Below are 20478 nucleotides of genomic sequence, written 5' to 3' on the forward strand. Positions count from 1 at the left end.
TAACACAGAACCCTGGGTCCTCTCCAACAGTAGCATGCTACCAGGCTGGGCAGCAAGGCTGGGCTACATTTTAAACTGGTAAGAGCACAGACCTGGTCTTATTTGTCCCGCCCCCCAATATTATGCTTTCAAACACATAAGCAGCAACCACACAAGTGGAAAGAAAAGGAAAGAGCCCTCCCACCGTACCTTCCACGCTCGATAAGTCAAGCTGCTTTCAGAATGTATGCATTTCTCTCCTCCTCTGACTCACGTGCCATTTTACCAAGCTTCATTTTAATTCCTCATCTTGTATTAAGAGAAATGACTCGCATCCACTGGCAACAGAATTCAGGTATTTAGAGGTTCTTGCCACTGTGGTGCTTAAATTGAGATATGTCTTCAGGTCCATATTTGTAAATCCTGTTTCTGAGAAACGGTAATAAATCAAGCAGAAGATTGAAATTGAATTTTTGTTAAAGGACTTTAGGAGGAAAGCCATTATGCATCTGTCCATTTTAGTGGGATGGAACAGACATTTCGGCCACGGAAAGACAGCTCGCCATCTCCAGGATGGCAGAGGGGAGCACGGAGGAGCAGGGCCACCCCCTGGGATTTCGAAGATGAGCCCGTGTCTTTGGGAGGTGGGTTAACCAGATAGTCCCCAAAAGAATTGGCCGGATGGGAATAACAAATTAAAAGTTCTCTTAGCTAGAAATCTGTGTTATTTTGAGCAGATTTTACCAGCAGACAAAAGGCTAACATTTGCCTGCATTTGGATTACCGAAATGGGGTTATTTACATAATTTCTGTGTTGAACGTTCCTCTAGTGTTGCTTTTAGCAATGTAAATGGGCTTAAATGGCTTCCACAGTGATTTCAGTGTGATACCGGGAAGAATTTGTGTCCATGGGAAGGAGGCATCTAGAAGACCAGCTTCAGAGAGGCAGGGCTAGACTCCCTAGGGGAAGGGACAGGAGAAGCCCCCAGTATAGGACTTCTAGGTTCTGTGGAATCAAATACACAGGTCTGGCCGTGAGAGGAGTCCAAGCTGATGGAGATCCTGTAGCTGAAGGTCAGTCAAGTCCATCTCTCCTCGGGGGATGGCCGAATCCAGAATCTCAAGGTGCTGGTCGCCAACCACAGGAACACATCAGTGTTTATTGAATTCTAGGCTCTTTGACTCCCCTCCCACCACCTTTTTTTCAAGGGGTGAGATTTTCTTCCTCTTACATTCCAAGCCTACATGGCAGAATAGACAGAAAATCGTGTTTTCTTCTCTCCCGAGAGATGTCAGTGATGTCCCCTGTTACTTTAGGTATATGTGCCCGTGAGTTGGGGAGAAAGCTTACTGAAGACAGAATGGAGGCCTTACAAGGAAATTTTATTTCCTGCACCCGTTGCTGGCCGGCTGACCTGTCAACTCCCTTGAGATTCTCCCATTGGAATCCAGATATTTATCGTTCTATTCTAGAACAAAGCCAACTCTAACTTGTGAAAAGCAGCATCTTGTAAGACACCGGAGAAAGACACTGAGTGACTGGGGTCTGAAGAGCTGCCTTGGTTGGCTTGCCTCTTTGGCTGACAGACGGGGATGGACAGCATTGGACACCCATGGTTGCCCTGGGAACAGGCACAGACTCTGGAGATGAGGGTGATGTAGAGGAGAGGAAAAAACAAATCTTCCCTTCAGCTCTTCTAGGTTCTTAGCTAGGGCCCCTGTAAGAAAAGACAGATTAGCAGGAGAAAAGCAAACAGGTATTTATTAACATGTACTTCTCACATATACCTGGGAGAAACTCCAGGGTGGGAAAACTTCAAGAGGTGGCTTAGAACTTGGGCTTGAGGGGCACCCGGGTGACTCAGTCGGTTAAGCGTCCAACTTGAGCTCCGGTCATGATCTCGCGGTCCGTGAGTTCGAGCCCCGTGTCGGGCTTGGTGCTGACGGCTCGGAGCCTGGAGCCTGCTTCGGATTCTGTGTCTCTCTCTCTGCCCCACCCCTGCTTGTGCTCTGTCTCTCTCTGTCTCTCAAAAATGAATGCACGTCGGGGCGCCTGGGTGGCTCGGTCGGTTGAGCGTCCGACTTCGGCTCAGGTCACGATCTCGCGGTCCGTGGGTTCGAGCCCCACGTCGGGCTCAGTGCTGACCGCTCAGAGCCTGGAGCCTGTTTCAGATTCTGTGTCTCCCTCTCTCTGTGACCCTCCCCCGTTCATGCTCTGTTTCTCTCTGTCTCAAAAATAAATAAACGTTAAAAAAAATTTTTAAAAAAATGAATACACGTTAAAAAAAATTTTTTTTTAAAGAACTTGGGCTACGGAGCGCCTGGGTGGCACAGTCGGTTAAGCGTCCGACTTCAGCCAGGTCACGATCTCGCGGTCCATGAGTTCGAGCCCCGCGTCAGGCTCTGGGCTGATGGCTCGGAGCCTGGAGCCTGTTTCCGATTCTGTGTCTCCCTCTCTCTCTGCCCCTCCCCCGTTCATGCTCTGTCTCTCCCTGTCCCAAAAATAAATAAAAAACGTTGAAAAAAAAAAAATTTAAAGAACTTGGGCTTGAACACCATCTTCAGCTAAAACAAAGGAAGAGGGGACCAGTTATGGGAAGAGGACCGGGAATAGCACTGTAAACAAGGATAAGTCTTATTATGCAGAGTGAAGTCAGTGCGTTGTCTACGGATGGGTCTCTTATGATTTGGAGGCATCCTTCTCTTCCCGGTACAGAGGAGAAGGTACCCTTGCAAATGGAGATCTTTTATAAATACAATTTTCCCTTACCAAAGGGGAACTTCTGCTCTGTTTTCAGAGCTTCTCTGTCTGCTGTTTCTCAAAATAATCAGCTCAAAATTATCTTTATGACAAAGAGGCGTATTTCAGGGTGGCATATTCTGGTCTCCTACAGTGGCTGTGCTTGGGGCCTGAACAAGGAGAGACGGATAGAGACGCCAAGAGGCACATATCTGAGGAGGGCCCCGAAGGGCAGAATCCCCACACACACACACTTCAGACACAGACTTGGACGTTTCGGGGAGACGGTTAGGCTGGAAAAACCAGCACAGCTCATCGGGACGCCTGTTCTGCCAGTGCATCCAGTGCTCAATCAGGAAGAAACCTTCTAGGAACTCAATCCGGCCCATTCTCTTCTTAGTTGGTGCCGGGAGCAGAGAGAGAATAGGGGATCAGAAATCTCGACTTGGAGTGATGGTGATAACGATGGCCCAGATGACGTGTATGGAGAACTTTCTTGGAGCCAAGCGCTGCTCTAAGCACTTGACAATGAGATGTGCTAACATCTCATGTAAACATCACCACGATCCAGAGAGGTAAGGACTGTGATTGTCCTTCACTACACAGGGGAGGACATTGGGACAAGTTGCCCCAGGCCAGCTAACAACCAGTGGGGCCAGGGACGGAAGCATGCAGTCTGAAACCTGGGTCCAAGCCCAGAAGTTACATCGCTGACTTCCCTTTGAAGGGCTGGAAGGCTCTACGGTGTCCCTACATTTTTACCTCTATAACCTCAAGTAGGCCCTCATTACAGCTCTGTGGTACAGGCAGGTGGGTAGTACAACTCCCATCTTATAGGTGAGGACGCCTTAAGCCTGGGAGGCAAGAGGAAAAGGACTTGTTTAACATCGCACAGCTAGTCTTCGGAGGAGGTAGAACAAGAATATTGGCCTCTGGGGGCGCCTGGGTGGCTCAGTCGGTGAAGCGTCCGACTTCGGCTCAGGTCATGATCTCGCGGTTCATGGGTTCGAGCCCCGCGTCGGGCTCTGTGCTCACAGCTCCGAGCCTGGAGCCTGCTTCGGATTCTGCATCTCCCTCTCTGTCTGCTCCTTGCCTACTCACACTCTGTCTCTCAGTAAACATTAAAAAAAAGAACACCAGCCTCTGCTGCACAGTTCTTTTTCTGCACCTCGTGGCCATCTCCATGGCAGCTCTACACAGGGAAGGACTGATCTGAGAGGCCTTGAACCCTAGAGCATTTGGATGATGGAAAGCAAGGAGAGGGAGTGAAATGACACTGGAAGCCAACTTCATTTGCTCCACACGGCCTCTACTAATACTGAAAAGACAAACAACCCAGTTACAAATTGGGCGAAGGGTCTGAATAGACATTTCTCCAGAGAAGAGACACAGATGGCCAATAAGCCCGTGAAAAGATGCTCAACATCATTAGCCATCAGGGAAATGCATATCACAACCACAACAAGAGGCTACTCCACGCCCACCAGAATGGCTATAATCAAAAAGATGGACAATGGCAAGGGTTGGGGAGAATGTGGAGAATTTACACTGCTGGTGGGAATGTCAAATGGTGCAGCCACGTTGGAAAAGATTAGCAGCCCCTGGAGAGATTAAACGTGGTGTTACCATACGACTCTGCAATCCCACTCCTCGGTATATACCCAAGGGAGACGAAAATATGCCCATATCCACACCAAACCCTGCAAAGTCAGATGCTCAACTGACTGAGCCACCCCAGGTGCCCCCACTCAGCACTAGTTGAGATCTGAGATCTGGTAGAGTCAGTGTCACACCCTATGCCAATACAAGGAAGTGCCCAAGAAATGTGTTCAGTAAGTGGCACGGTCGGGATGTCGACTAGTTCACAAGGAGAAAAAACCAGCTTCGGTGCGCGCCTAGAGGCTGCCTGTGACAGAGGGTGCACCCTAGGTACACCCAAGGCAGCCTGGAGATCTGATTCAGAGATAAACCGGTGGTCTAGATAACATGCCTGAATTCATTAGTTGGGGGATTCTTGGTAGTCTCAAGATTATTCCCCAAGAAGGTCAACGCTGGGGTGGCCAGCATAAGGAAGCCAGTGCCCTCCACTGGTGATGACCCTGACCCTGAACCCTGGGCCTGTGGTCTATGGTGTAGGGAATCACAGACTTAACACCAGGGCCAAAAGAGGCTCGGAAGTAGCCCCCCCCCCTCGTTTATAGATGAGGAAACTGGGGGGGTGAGGTGGGGTAGAGTGAGTGTGCCCAAATTCTGGGAGAAATGGAGCCCATTTCTCAGTATTTCTCAGCTTGTGCTAGAGAATGCCTCCCAGTGGTGTCCAGGCTGGACTGGGCCGGCTGGTGGTGACTACTGCAGAGTAGCTTTGCATTATGAGCCAGGGTGCCAAGGAACCGCAGTCCCAGAAGCACGAGGGTGGTTTTGGGTTTGTGGGCCGAAAAGATGGGGAGACTCAGATCTTCCTGGTGTTGAGTCCTATAATAAAGGCCCCTGGTCAATCTGATTGTCCTTTCTGTGCCTGTCATGTTGTATCTCTAGACCGTTTCTATTTTTTCCCTCCATTTCCTCCCTCCCTCCCCCCATCTTATGCCCTCTTTCTAGACCCATCCTACGAATTCGCCCTCCGTCCCCACTGCATTCATTAGTACGTTCACATTCGCCCATTGAACAAGAGTTTGTCAGGTGCTTACTGATGTGCCAGACCCAGCGCTGGGCACTGGGGACACAGGATGTCATGGGTCTGGTCCTCAACGAGCTGACAGCCCAGTAAGGAAAAGAGAGAGTAATACTCTCACACACCCACTGTGTGCGTGGCACACTCACAAAATCACAACTGCGGTGAGTTGTACTTGCACAAGTATGTACAAGTACTACGTGAGTCTCCAGTAGGGGGCTCTGCCTTTATGGGGGGGCTTCCCTGGGGAAGCAGCGGTTGAGCTAAAGGCTGAAGTTGGAGGAAGAGGTAACCAGGCAGAGAAAGAAAGAGTGTCCCGGGCAGGGGCTCAGCAAAGGCTCCAAGGCTGGAAGGACTGTGGCACATGAAAGACGAGAAAGAAGGGTCGCTGTGGGGGAGCTGCACACGAGGGTGAGGCGGGCACGGGAGTCCTCCAAAGCCATGTTAGGATTCTGGACTTCATTCTCAGAGCAGTGGGAGCCCACGAAGCGTTCAGGGGAATGACGTGATCAGATCACGGCACTCTGGCTGCTGAGTGGAGGCCAGACAGATGGCGCCATGGGCACGTGGGTGCCGCGTTCCAGGTGGTGACAGCTTGGAGTGGTGGCGGAGGAGCTGGTGGCCTGGTGGTCGTGGTGGTGTTTGGGGAAGTGGCTACAATCGAGCCACAGTTAAGAGGCGTTCGTCTGCAGGACTTGGTGACGGACTGACCAGTGTCTGGGGAGGTGAGTGCTGAGCATGACACCCGGATTTCTTTCTGGATCCGGGAGCTTCCTGTTGAACCTTAATGACTAGGGGGTGGGGGAGACGGAGGTGCAGACCCTGTAACACCATCCAGGGCTTTTTCCAGAGACAGCTGCCCCCAGATGGCACCTGGGGCATCTCGGGATAAGTAGCTTTCATGTTATCATGGCGCTCGCTGTTCACACTCTAGTGTCACGGTTGAAAATTCTCACTAGATTACTTTGGCTCCAAACCTACTCGTTCCTGAACAATACTTTCTGCTGCTTTGACCAACAGCTGGCCTCTAAAAATGGTGGAATGGGACCTAGACCTCGAATACTTGAATTCTCATAGTGGTTTCCAAAGCCGGACAGACTCAAGATAATCCACTGGGGTCCAAGGGGAATACATTAGCACCTCCATGGTGGTATAATTTTTAAATGTCTCTGTCCTTAAATGTATCGTGTGTAAAATACATTAGTACGATAGCACGGGCATATATTTTTAAATGGATAAAGTCAACATATTGGCCTTTAGCTGTTCTTTTTCCAGTGGCGAACATATATCAAAAATGTTTAGAGGCCACTGCCTACAGTAGGTGATATAAATGAATCAGCCGCATTGGCCTTAGCTCCTGGCTTCGGCCATGTTTCCCGGCCTCCTCCACGGCTGCTCACCTCCACCAAGGCGGTGACTTCCGGCTCCTTGACTTTGCCTCCTTACCGTCCAAGCTCCTTGGTGATGGAGGCACCAGGGAGAGCATGGTCTGGGCAATACCTGGAACTTTAGATCCCCAGCATTCCTGGAGCCATCACCCAGTGGTCTGAGCTCTGGCCAGGCACATCCTACCTTCTCTTTGCCTCCAGTCATAAAACCACAGCCTCAGAAAAAGACATGAAATGAGTTTAGGCCAGTGGTTCCCAAACCTGGACACGTCACAATCACATGGGGGATTTTTTAAACCACCCAGTAGTCCCTCAGCTTCTCCTCAGAGAATGTGATTCATAGGCCTCGGGTGGGATCCAAGCGTTTGTTATTTTAAAGCATCCCTTGGGGATTCGGAGGCACAGCCAGGTTTGGGAACCAGCAATCTAGGCCAGCTTCTCGTCCTGCCCTTGAAGGGAAGACGGAGACTCTGGGAAGTACAGAGGGCATTCAGGGAGACCGCCAAACCGGCTGAGATCCAGGCATAATTCCAGAAATACCAACTTTTGCCTAGTCTGATGACCTACCTTCCATCATCTTTAAGACTCTAATGAGTTAGTAAAATACTTGTTAGACAACATGAGTTGAATGAATGAAATTCACCAAAAGATGGAATTAAGCCAGTGCACCCTCGAAGACTCTCCCCCTGGAGTGATGGTGGAGAACTCAGAAATCAATGGCACCCTTTGACATCCGTCTCCCATAGTGTCCTCTTCCCCCAGGGTATCAACTGTCCTAAGCAGAATGGACGTGTCCCGCCTAAGACTCTTGTGATGCTCTTTTTCTTCCAGAGGCCTGGGTAGCCTTGGACAGGCTCTCTGGCCCAGGGCACGATGCTACCTCCCTATGTCCAACTACACAAGCAAAAACCCTAGGAGTCGTTCTTGATCCTTCTTTGTCTCCGCCATATCCAACCCGTTGCTCAAGATTTTGCCTGCTAAAAAGCCTCAAATCTGTCAACATATCTGCTTCTATTCCATTGCCCTAGCCAAAGCTACCAGCATTTCTCCCAGCAGTGACGTTAAGACCCTCCTGCCTCCTCTGCCTCCCCTCACCTTACTGCTAATCTGTTTCCCATGCTTCAGCCAGAGTTCACGTTTTCAAACTCATACCTTTCAGTGGCTTCTCATTTAGAACGAAGATCAGTTTCCTTCATGTGGCCTGCAGGCCCGGCTGGTGCAAACCCTGCCTGCCCACCCAGCTTTCTTTCATGCTATTCTCCTCTCTTCCACCCTTGCCCTGACGCAGCCGCATGGCTGTTCTTTCAGTTCCTTGAATACTCCTTGAATATTCCATTCACGCGAGTTGTTTGTGTAAGCCCACAGTTTGGTGACTTAAAAGAACAATTGATTTGTTCATGATTCTGGAGTCTGGCAGTCTAGGCTGGGGTCTGCTGGCCGATTCCTGTGCCCCTCATAGCATTGGTGGGCTCGTTCACGCGTGGGTGGTCAGTCAGTGGATTGACTGGAGGAGCCTGGTTCAGCTGAAGCTCCGGGCACGTGAGTGAGCCCAGGCTGGACCCCCTTCGCCCCCATGGTCTTTCATTCCCAGCTTCTTCACAGCATGGTGGACTCAGAATCCCAAGAGGGGGACAGTAAAACTTGCAAACCCTCCCAAGGCCTGGCCTTGGAGAGTGCAAAAGCTTCTACTGCATTCTACTCACCACTGCAGGTCTGAAGACGAGCCCAGATCCAAGAGGAGGGAAAGTCGATCCAACTCGTTGATGGAAGGAGCAAAAAATCCACATTGCAAGGGAGCGTGGGAGAGATTGTTGCAGCCATCTTGAACCCAGACTTTCCCCCCACGAGGCCACTGCATCTGTGCTGGCTGCCCCCGGGCTTGGGCTCTCGTCCAGTTAGCGTGCTTCTTTAGCCAGGTTAGCTCAGTCTAGGCTTTCTGATTTCACCTTACCTGCCCCACGTCAGGGATGCTTTCTCTAAGCCTAAGGGCCTGTCCCTTTGTTGGATGCTGGTTTTTCCAGCACTGTGTTGCTTTCCTTCATTGGAATTGGCTCCGCTTCTGAGAAGGCACATCTGCCTGTGATTATTTAATTAATGTGTTTCCCTTTTAAGATCATCAACTTCGTGATAGCAAGGACTTGTCCCTCGACACTCTCCATGACATTCCCATGCTGGAAAGTAGGCTCTGAGTGGAATTTTCTGGATGAATAACTATGAATTAATTAATATGTGTTATTGGGGTCAGCACGTCTCCTGATGGCCACCACTTCCCAGGCAGAGGGTCACCAAGAGCCTTGCTACGGCTTCTACCCCACCAGGACTTGTCCCAGAGCTTGGACTGTGCTATCTTCCTGGCCCATTCCAGCCCATCTGGAGGGCCTACCTCCTCCTCTGGGGAGGACCTCTGGGCCTGGAGTGCTATTCCAGGATGGTCGTTTCCTCTCTTCTTCCTCCCTGGCATCACAGATGTGCCTTTCATCCCCACCTACTTATTCATTTCCCTTGGTATAATGTCCCCCAGTCTCCATAGAACCTCGCCATTTGGGCCGACAAATGGTAACGGAAGGAAGGATAACTTCCTCGGGAGCAGCTGTACTTGAGACGGGTGTAGCTAAGTGCTCGTGTTTGGCGGAAGGATGAATCGATCACTCCGTTTATGGAGCTACCTTTTTGCTTTCATAGCTCTCAGGTAGAGTAGGAAACTGCGTGAGCATCAGTCCCCTGGATCAGCCCTCAGCAGCTGCCTTAGTTAACCTGTCGCTTTGTTTCTAAGGTATTCAGTCTACCCTCGTGAATGGCTTCACTTCTACCGTCTACACTCAGTCATTTGACCACGGACAGACTTCACGTCACCCTGTCAACACTTAGGGCCAGCTCATGAGCTCTGCTGTGACCACTCCTGCCAACTTGGAGAAGAGCCTCCCAAGACTTGAGAATCACTTGACCCACTGGCTCCTTCCGTTCCCCTTGCATCGCACTGGACATGGCTTTGTGCGGCAGGAGGCTGACCTTGGCACCCCTAACAATGACACCCCTAACCCTGAGGGTATCGTTGGTGCCACGTTCGGGTCCACTGAGTTTCCTCAGGCCATGGATGCACACCCTGTCCCCCTCACTCACCCCACCCACAGAGGCACTGGCCAGACATCTTGAGGAGGTGCAAGCTGTGGCTGAGGAAATTCTGGAGGATCCATGACCCTGGATTGGTGGGGTCAGAGCTGCAGGTGCCCACCGAGTAAGGGCTGGCCTGTTGGTGTGGCCCGGGGTTAGGTTGTGGTTCTGGGTCCCCCACTTACTGGCTATGGATTGTAAACAACTTAATCAACCTCTTGGACCCTCAGTTTCCTCATCTGTGAGGATTTCATGAGGTACTTGGTGTTGGTGCCTGGTTGTAAGGATTTGGCTGGTCCTACATTTTGGAGCAGGCCTAGCGAAGACACTCACCTCTGTGAGTGGAGGGTCTGCGGAAGTGGAGGATGGAGGAAGGATAAAGCAGAGAGGAGGCTAGGGCTGCTCCTCAAGGCCCAAAGGACTGGGCTCAGTTTGCCTCCCACACCTACTGAGTGTTTGTGTGTCTTTCTTCTTCTTCTTTTCTGTTTTTTCCTTCCTCTCCCTTCTTCTTCTTCTTCTTCTTCTTCTTCTCCTTCTTCTTCTTCTTCTTCTTCTTCCTCTTCTCTCTCTCTCTCTCTCTCTTCCTCCCTTCCTCCCTCCTTTCCTTCCTTCCTTCCTTCCTTCCTTCCTTCCTTCCTTCCTTCCTTCCTCTCTTTATTTCTTTCCTAACTTTACCTCCTCTGTCCAGTATCTCCAGAATAGTTTGCAGCCTGTGTGTTTCAGTGCTGTCATTTGCTGTCTCATACAAGATCTGCTGTTGCTAGTTGCTCGTGCTTACGACCCTAAATCCAGTCCGAGTCACCAGAGGTGACAGACTGAGGTGTAGACCAAGGCCAAGCTGGCACAGGATGGTAACAGGAATGTGTTCCAGGCAGAAGAGGTCTGTGATGATGTTACAGGCATCGGGGCCAGTGCTGACACTGGTCATTCACTCCAGGTTTGCTGCGCCCAGGAGAGGGCTGTCTGTACCATCAAGATGCTAAACAGTCCGAGAACCCTTTGCCTCTCCCCAGACCATACAGGAAAACCTAAGTGGCTCTGAGTTGGTGTCCATGAGTATGCCAGCTGGTATCCACATGGCAGAGTCCAGGAGAGGAAGCCACGGTCCCTACTACACACGACAGATGTGCTGTGTGGCCTGCCTCCCAGCTGGCACACCATCTCCCACTCTTGTTTAAGAGGCTTGGGGTCTGACCTGGACCCTCTGCTCTGTCAGCCCACTCCTAGCAAGGGACGTCTGAAACAACTTTCCCTGGGGACAACCTGAAACAATTGGAACGATCCCGATCTTGGTCTATCCTGACCTTGGTCTGGACTGCTTACAGAAGACTGGCACCAAGTTGGTCTGCCTGTGGGTTCTGTTCCCGCCTGGAACCTCCATTCTTGTTACGGGGTTTCTGGCTTTTGCTGAGGCCCCTCATACACCTGCACACGTTATCCCTACTCCGGAACTGGTTTTCACACAACTCTGCTTTGGATTGCATTATTTCTCCTTAGCTTCCCAAACTGGAATCTACCCCTTGAATCTTCTTTTCCCATCTCTCTAGGGAATTACTTCTCTATCTATCTGTTTATTTTTGTCACCACTTTGTTGAGATCCTCACATACCATTATGATTCACTCATTTAAAGTGCACAACTCCAAGGCGCCTGGGTGGCTCATTCGATTGAGCACCCAGCTCTTGGTTTCAGCTCAAGTCATGATCTCACAGTTCGTGAGATCCAACCCCGCGTTGGGCTCTGCACCAGCAGCGTGGAACGTGCTTGGGATTCTCTCTCTCCCTCTCTCTCTCTCTGCCCTTTCTCTGCTCATGCTCTCTCTCTCTCCCAAAATAAATGAACAAACATGAAAAAAATTTAAAAATTAAGTGCACGACTCAATGGTTTTTAGTATATTCAAGGAGTTGTTCAGTGATCACCTCAATTGATATCAGCACATTTTTTTTAATCACCATAAAAGGAAACCCCATCCCCACTCTACCTTCCCCCAACCCCACCCCTAGTCCTAGGCAACCCTTAATTTTCTTTCTGTCTGTATGGATTTTCTTATACTGAACATTTCACATAAATGCAATCATAGAGTACGCTGTCCTTTATGACTGGCCTCTTTCCCTTAGCATAATGTTTTCAAGGTTCATCCATAGTGTAGCACTTACTTGTTTTTGTCGCTCAATAATATTCCATTGTATGGATATGCCATCTTTTGTTAATCCTTTTATCAGTTGGTGAATATTTGCCTAGTCATAGGTTATGAAAATTTGCCCTTACGTTTACTTCTAAGAGTTCTACAGTTTTAGCTCTTACATTTATGTCTTGGGTCCATTTCAAGTTACCTTTTGCATATGTTGTGATGTGGTGGTCCAGATTCATTCTCTGGCATGTTGTCCCAGCAAAACTTATTGAAAAGACTATCTCCCCCCATTGGATTGTCTTGGCACCCTTGTTGAAAGTCAGTCAGTTGTAGAGGTGAGGGTTTATTTCTAGACTCTCAGTTCTATCCTGTCGTCTTTCCTTATTCCTCCACCGCACTGTCTTGATTATAGCAGCTTTGTGGTAAGTTGAAATCAGAGGTGGAAGTCCTCCAGCTTTGCTCTTTTCAAGGTTTTTTGGAGTCTCTTGTATTTCTACATGTATTTTAGGATTAGTTTGCTAATTTCTGCAAAGAAGCCATCTGGGGTTTGGATGAGGATTGTGTTGTCTTTAAATCGATTTGGAAAGTGTTGCTGTCTTAACAACATGGGGCCTTCCAATCCATGAATATGGGATGTCTTTCCATTCATTCCCTGAATCTTGACACTGCGCAATGCCACATACCTGTGCCACTCTGTATCTTTGCCTATTGCCCACCCCAGAAATTCAGCTTGTTTTACCTGGTAAGGTCTCTTGCCCCCATTCCCTACAGGCATTGGCCGTATTTGCCTCCTTGACGTGGCTTCCTTCCACTGTCAGCAGCTGCCATGACGACGCAGGGGGAACCTAATGGTCAGGTCCCCAAATCAAGCTCCTCTGGACCACTCACTGTCTACCAAACCCTTAGCTTACAGTCTCCTCCTTGAAGGTGAGGATTCATGGTTATGGGCAGAATTTTCCATCTGTATCATTTCCCTATAGTGCAGCCAAAGTTGCGAAATAGAAACAGAAGACCACACACGCATGGATCTTGCCACCGAATTCAATCAATGAAGATCCAGGGACGGTGTACAAACCTGCAGGAGGGTCCCAGTATCCTCAAGAAGGGGGTCTGGGAAAGTAAAGGTAGAGGGGCTTGAAGTATCCCAGGTTGGGGTGAGCATATACATTGTCTGTGCTGACTGGGTCAACTCACCAGCACACTCTCCCCACCAGTACCAGGACGTTTATTTCCACAAAGTAGTCCTTCCTGAAAATCAGGAGTGCTTTGTTTTGCCTGCCTGGGACTGGGAGAAGTTGGACAGTTCAGCTTTTCCATACAAGCAGGGCCTTTTGGGCCTGGATGCCTGCCATGCCCATGCAGAGAATGGCAGGTGTCACTTCCTTGGGCTTTTGTATCCGTCAAAGGCAACTACCGTATCAGCCTTCCACCCGCATGTTCCAATTCCAGCAATAACAAGGGATGCCCGCCCATGATACCATTGGGGCAAATGCTTCCAGAAGGCTGGGCATCTGTGCTCTTAGGACTCCATCATAGAGCATATTAACGATGCGTAAGTAGCCTGTTGTGCCCTTGGTGCTGATATGAATAAATATGGTTTGCTTTTCAGTTTGAATTTTCTGTTCTAGGTCTGCAAGGCACGACTTCAGCCAGGTGGGAAAGAAAACCTCCATGGGTGCCAACTGTGCACTACGAAGAGCTTAAGAAAATCCATGTGTCACCAGGAGCCACCTAACTAAGGCTCTGGGCCTTAGTTACCCAGAGCTCTATTTTAATATCCTAAACTATTTTATCTATAAAAGTCTCCCAAGCCTTCTTTTATACCTGTTTTAGTTAGGTTAGTCTACATTGCAGTAACAGACCAACCTTAAAATACATTGAAATGTACTTCTCACCCATGCTGCGTCCCCTGACCGTTGCCTTTGGGCCTTGGGGAGGGGCAGTGGCCTCTAGAGATTTCCCTGTCAGGCTGATCAAGTCCTCCCTCCTCCAGGTATGGCTCTGTGGGGGCAGCATGGAGGTCCTGCCTTGCTCACGGGTGGCCCACATTGAGCGGAAGAAGAAACCCTACAACAGCAACATCGGTTTCTACACCAAGAGGAATGCTCTCCGGGTTGCTGAGGTCTGGATGGATGATTACAAGTCTCACGTGTACATTGCGTGGAATCTGCCACTGGAGGTAGGGCCCCAGCAGCCCTTCCCCATCACCCTGGACCAGTGATCCTGTCAGACAGGTCACTGATGGTGTCTCCTCAGAAAGATGCTTACACTTGCAAAATTGTAAGAGCGTTTTGAAGGGGTTCACAGATCTCCAGGTGTTGGAAACCCTGCTTTACGTGGGGCCTGGCACAATGGAACTCTCGAAATCCAGTTACAAAGAGTAGAAGGGTCTTATTGAATTAATCCCAGCCATACTGTAGTCATCCGGATGCCCTGCTCCTGAACGTCCATTGTGTTCTGGAAGCTTCTTAACCAATGACTCCATGATTTGCCCTCACTTTGCGCCCTCCCACGGAGCTCCACCTGCCCCATGACATACACCCCCTACCAGTTTACATGGCTCTTCAAGTCTCCTCCATATTCTTTCCAGAATACAGCCTAAGAAAACTGCTGTGTTGCCAAAGCCTGACAGGAGTATTGTGTGATGGCTGTGCCTTGATTTGGTTGGAATCCCTGCTCTGCCGCTTACCAGCTATGCAGTCTTGAACAAATCCATTTACTGCCTCCGTCCCTGAGGCTCCTTGCCTAGAAAATCCTTCCGAAGATGACTGGGGGAACTGAATCTAAAGTACTCACTTAAGTAATAAGTACTAAAGTACCCCCATCTAAGTACTAGAGTACTCAGTTTAAGTACAGAGTACCAAAATCATCAATCTAGGTGCATGTAAATGCACTTAGATCCACAGCACAGCGGGTGACCCACCATAGTTGGGTTTATCTCTTCAGTCAGAGTACCTGTAGGTGTCTCAGCCATGTCCTGAGAGAGTCGCCTAGAATTGTTCCCTCTGAGGACCGGCAGATTTCAGGTTTCAGGAGGCGGGAGCCCAGAGCAGCAGCATATGTGCAAGATTCTAGATAAAGAGGGTAAAAGTAAAGAATTTGTATCATGTTGTTACAGTTATTGAAATAATGTTCCCAAGCATTGAAGCTCTTTTGGCCATAATAGCACTTTGTAGCTGTTAAACCAGAAGTGACTTGACATGTGGTTATTTATATAAAGATAGGTACCACTTGCTGAGCCCTGGCTATGTCCCTGGCACTCAGGAAGTATGATCAAAGGAGTCCCCTTAAACTTACTCCCTAAGCAGTATCTCATTTAGCGCCCCCGTAATGACCTCATGACAGAAGAACTTTCTGCCTCAGTTTCCTTGCCTATAAAGCAGGGATTGTTGACATTCGTCTCCTGGGGCTCTTGTGAAGATAAAAACAAGGCTTAGAGTATAGCACCTGTGAAGGGCTCAATACATGCTAGCTTGATATGGACCTATTATGACGTCCATTTTACAGGTGAGTAGACTGAAACTCTGGGAGGTGACGTGTGACTTGCGTAAGGTCCTCCGTGTAGCACATGGCAGGGCAGGGCTGTGAACTCACATCCTTACTCGACTCTCCCCACAGCCCTGTGAAATCAGTGCAATCAGTATTATTATTCCCGTTTGTGAATTTACAGTGGCAGTGTGACTTAGGGTCATAAGCGCTCAAGGCGGCTGGCTGTCTTCCGACGCACATTTAGGGGGGCTTTCCTTTAACACCACCATTTGGCTGTTGAAAGGAGGAATCTTAACGAAATAATATGAACTCTCCCTGGCCCCCAAGCTGCCACCTGGCTGCCCACCATTGTGGAGACAGCGTCCTGTCCCTCCTGGTTCGCGGCCATCTTGCGGCAGAGCCTGTGGAGTCCTATTTCAGCTAGTTTATTTTCCCTTGTCAGCATGTAATGAACCCATTACAGGTTCATTTCTGTAAAAGCAGAGTGAATTATTCATTAGAACATCATTACAAGCTTTGCAATGGAAAATTATTTTCACTTCGGTGTATAATGAACTTCACAAAGGGCCAGCAAAGGGGAGAATCACACGTGTATAGAGAAGAAAGACAGGAGATGGTTATAGGCATTTATTTTCCTGTCTTAATCAAATAATTCCTCTAATAACTGGCTCCGAGAGTCACTGAGGAAACGAGGGAAGATGCTGGGAACATAGGTTGTCAACATCAGTGCGTCCTAGGATCCCTTTTGTGTGGTGATGATAAGGACGGCTCCTTTGGGGGGCCACGTGCTGCACTCAGGGGACCGTAGTCTAGCCTGGGGCTCTGGGATCAAATGAGTCCCCTTAAACCTACTTCCCAAGCAAGCATGCAGGACATCAGGTTTCTCTCTGACGGCTTTCCTCAAAAGCCACCCGCCTTCTTCTCCGGCCAGAGCTCCCCAGTCACTAATGCCCCCTGCTTCTCTCTACTTTCAGAATCCAGGAATTGACATCGGTGATGTCTCCGAAAGAAGAGCCTTGAGGAAAAGTTTAAAGTGTAAGAATTTCCAGTGGTACCTGGACCACGTTTACCCAGAAATGAGAAGATACAATAACACCATTGCATATGGGGAGGTAATTAAGACCACACGTGCCCTCAGCTTGGATGGCTGTGCAGTAGGCTGGGGATTGCTCTGATGGGGGAAAATAGAGGACAGATCCATTAATTCATTCATTCATTCATTCATTCATTGAGTGTTTTTCGGAGGTACAGACCTGGCAGCAAGGCTCTCACCAGCTGGTGGGGGGACACATGTAATAAATGTTACAATGGGGGGACCAGAGGCTCTGGTAACCTGTTCTGTCTGGGGTGTAGAGTGCATGATCAGTTCTATTTGGGACATTTTGACTTTGAGGTCCCCTGGGACCCGTAAGAGGGACGTTGAGCAGGAAGTTGGAGATAAAGACAGGCAGTGACTGGAGCTGTCCACTGCTCAGTGCTGGCGGCCAGAACCCCTTGCCACCAACAAAAGGACAGACGCTCTTAGATCTTCTGTGATGAGACAACATCAACTCTCTAAACATTGAAATAGATAGACTTTTCTCTTATTACAAAGGCCATTAGTATGCATTTCAGAAAAATTTGAAAATACTAATAAGGGGCAGCGAACACGTACAAGAGCTTTTGATGCACCAGGCACTATTCTAAGTGCTTTTCACCTGTGAACTCATTTTACCCTCCCTTTATGAGTATTATGTCCATGTTGTTGATAAGGAAGCTGAAGCTGAAACTTGGATGAATTCAATAATTACCAAAGGTCTCAGGCTGTAAGTCATGAAGCCGGCCTTGCACACAGGCATTCTGACTTCGTAGGTGATACTACATTTTGATGTGTGGTCTTTGTGTGTGTGTCCGTGGGTGCCTTTTTTTACTAAAAATATACACACATGTATATTTTTATAAACACATCTGTATCTATGTATTGCTGCAGCCATGGTGTCCACGTGTGTAATAATTTGAAATCATAACATACAAGGAATATCTGTGTCATTTCTGCAGCCTTAGTAATGACTGTGCATGATACCACCTTTGTGTGCCGTGTTTTGCTCAATAATACAGACGTTTATGTTATTTCTGTTTTTTTCAATATCGTAAGCCCTACCGCTGAGAACATGCTGTGTGTAAGCCTTTTTACTTCCTTCCGTTGTGTGTTTGGATGAGGCACAGAGTGAGGCCAGGGCGCAGGGCGCCAGATGCACCAGACCCAGTGGTGACACCCCCACCAGCTCCAGTATTCGGGCTGCTTCCCAGAGCTGCTTGCGGCTGAAGCTAAGGCTCTCTTTGACTTACAGTGTTTCCTTTTTCTGTAACTGTGTATTTTCCCGCTTCATGCCCGATGCCTTTTATGGGAAGTAAATAAGGGCCAGATTAAACCGTCAGGGTGTGGGCGAGGTGTCCCTCTGGAGCCGGAATCTGGAATGGGAAGCATGTGTCTTGCAGACACAGTCCATATAGTGATTAGGGGCGCGTGAAGACTGAATCACTGCACAGGGCTATCGGGAAGATGAAACGAGCCGGGATATGTTGAGTTTTTAGACCAGTAGCTGGCACTCAGCAGTGACTATTAACAGGTCCAAACTGCCTTATCTTTCCTTCTTCAAAACAAAAGTGTGGTCTGGGGGTTTAGGGTTATCAAAGTAAGGTCAAATAAAAGGAGGCATTGAAAAACAACAGGCTGTAAACGGATTATTCGTAAGACAATTGGGTGAACTGCCTCGTTCTTTGGAGAAGAAAACAATTGAGATCCTTGCAGCTCACCATATCCTGAAGTGTATTTCAGATGAACTTTAGCTAAATGAAAGAAAAGAAATGATAATAGGACCATATGGAAATGCATGTGCAGCTGGTCTCTGAAAGGGCCAGAGCTTCCTAAGAATGAAAGCCTTGGAAGAAAATGCAAAAGTAAAGGATAATGGATCCGAGCTTATAAATATTAAAATAATCTATACATCAACTGAATAGAGAAACAGTATGCCAAACCAGAAGAATAGTATAAATGAATGGACAATGCAAATAATATATAATGAGCTCCACAAACTGAATTACATCTTAATAATTAATTTAAATAAGAAAATAAAACACCCCCAAAGAAAAATAAAGTATAGGAGAAAACACACATGGTTGAAAAACATGAACGTTTTTCATTGATTTCGTCATCGAAGACATTAAAATACATTGAGGTAGCTTTGTGCTTCTGCCAAATAAACAAAGGTTCATTTTTGGAATACATGTGGGCATTCTGCCAGTAAGATCTTGGTTATATGAAAAATCACAGATCCTCTGGTGAGGGTGTAAATTGTAACAAGCTTTTTAAATAGCAGTTTGAACCACATGTATTAAAAGGCTTAATGATAGTCGCACTCTCATTTCTACCCTTATCCTAAGCAAATACTTTGAAATGAGCGCAAAGATTTGAGAGTAATTGTTCATCTCTGTGACTTTTTTTTTATCAAAAAATTTGACTCTAACTTGAAGGTTAGTTAAATATACCATATTAATCGTTTGAAATATTTGCAGCCATTTCGAAAGGTATGTACAAAAGTTTAATGACTTGAGAGAAATGTTGATAGTCTAATTCTTAAGAGGAAAAGGTCAGGATTATAAAATTGGATTAGCTACTTACTATTTTAGATTGAAAGCAAGTGAGAAAATAGCATGGGGAAATGGAGACACGGGTTGTAGTTACCTCTGGGTGGAGAGACAGGCAGCTTTTGTGAGGGTACTTTGTCACGTGTTCCCAATTATTGCTAATGTTTATATGATAATACCATAATGAGGAGGAAAATAGTATTAAAAAAATAAGGAATAAAAACAGGAAAATGAAAGACGATGGCCAGGACCCAGTTCCACAGGCTGTGCACTGAACAGCTCCAGGGCCTGTCATTCACATGAAGTACGATGTAAATGATGTCTCTGGAGCTGAACAGTGGGGTGGCCATGGAGTCAACGTAGAAATCATAGTCTGGTTTTGGGGAAAGGGGAGGCTTTTGTTTTTGCAAATCTCTCTATCTCAATTTTAAGTAAGAAATTCAGTGCATACACTCTATAGGAAATATAAAGATGAAACAAAAGTTATTCCAAATCCCAATTCCCAGATATGATCAGTGTTAACATTTTAGGGCATTTGCTTTTATTACTCCTTCTCGGCTTGCTGAGCTCAACACATGCTAAAATATATTTCATATGGACTATAACATTAAATGGAAGAAGTCAAACTAATCAGATTCAGTTTGGTAACAACATCTACCATTATTTAGACAACTCTATTTCTAACACTCCCTCCTACTGGTTCTTTTCACCACACCAGGCCCCCAAGCAACAGGAAAAAGAAGAAGGCAGAGTGAATATCGTACTATATTTGCAATTTATGTCCTCCGGTTTTCATGTACAATGCTGTTTGAGAGTCTTTCCCCAGGCCAGTGAATATCTCTGGGTTTAATGCTTCTTGCTCCTTCCCAATTTTTTAGCGGGCTTGTTTCTTGGCTTTAAAAAAACGTCCTCGTCACGTGAATTATCTGTGTCTCGTTGTTAATTGCATTATGGTAACCTGTAACATTCTGTTAAGTTTTTACTTAACTTCTCGTTAGTTCAGGGGCGCCTGGGTGGCTTGGTCGGTTAAGCGTCTGACTTCGGCTCAGGTGATGCTCTCACAGCTCCTGAGTTCGAGCCCCGCGTCAGGCTCTGTGCTGGCAGCTCGGAGCCCGGAGCCTGCTTCCGATTCTGTGTCTCCCTCTCTCTGCCCCTCCCCTGCTCATGCTCTGTCTCTGTCTCTCTCTCTCAAAAATAAATAAAAGATTTAAAAAAAATTCTTGTTAGTTCACAGGCAGTGTAATGTTAGTTTCCGGTGTGCAGTGTAGTGATTCGACCTGGTTATATCACACTCCACTTGACCCTTCATGTTGGAGACTCAGGGATGAATTTTTTTCTTTTTT

At 47.7% G+C, this 20478-nt stretch overlaps 1 protein-coding gene across 2 annotated transcripts in view; it reads left to right on the forward strand.

Annotated features, from left to right (window-relative positions):
* The window catches only part of GALNT17 (polypeptide N-acetylgalactosaminyltransferase 17), a 444835-nt gene that overhangs the window by 393878 nt on the left and 30479 nt on the right, over window positions 1–20478 (forward strand). For both annotated transcript variants that reach the window (XM_058710958.1, XM_058710959.1), the window contains exons 7-8: window positions 14013–14198; window positions 16483–16620. In XM_058710958.1, coding sequence (XP_058566941.1) covers window positions 14013–14198; window positions 16483–16620 — 324 coding nt within the window. The remainder of the gene's footprint in view (window positions 1–14012; window positions 14199–16482; window positions 16621–20478) is intronic.

Source organism: Neofelis nebulosa, chromosome 18, assembly GCF_028018385.1.
Source record: "Neofelis nebulosa isolate mNeoNeb1 chromosome 18, mNeoNeb1.pri, whole genome shotgun sequence".
In the NCBI taxonomy this organism is placed as follows: domain Eukaryota; kingdom Metazoa; phylum Chordata; class Mammalia; order Carnivora; family Felidae; genus Neofelis; species Neofelis nebulosa.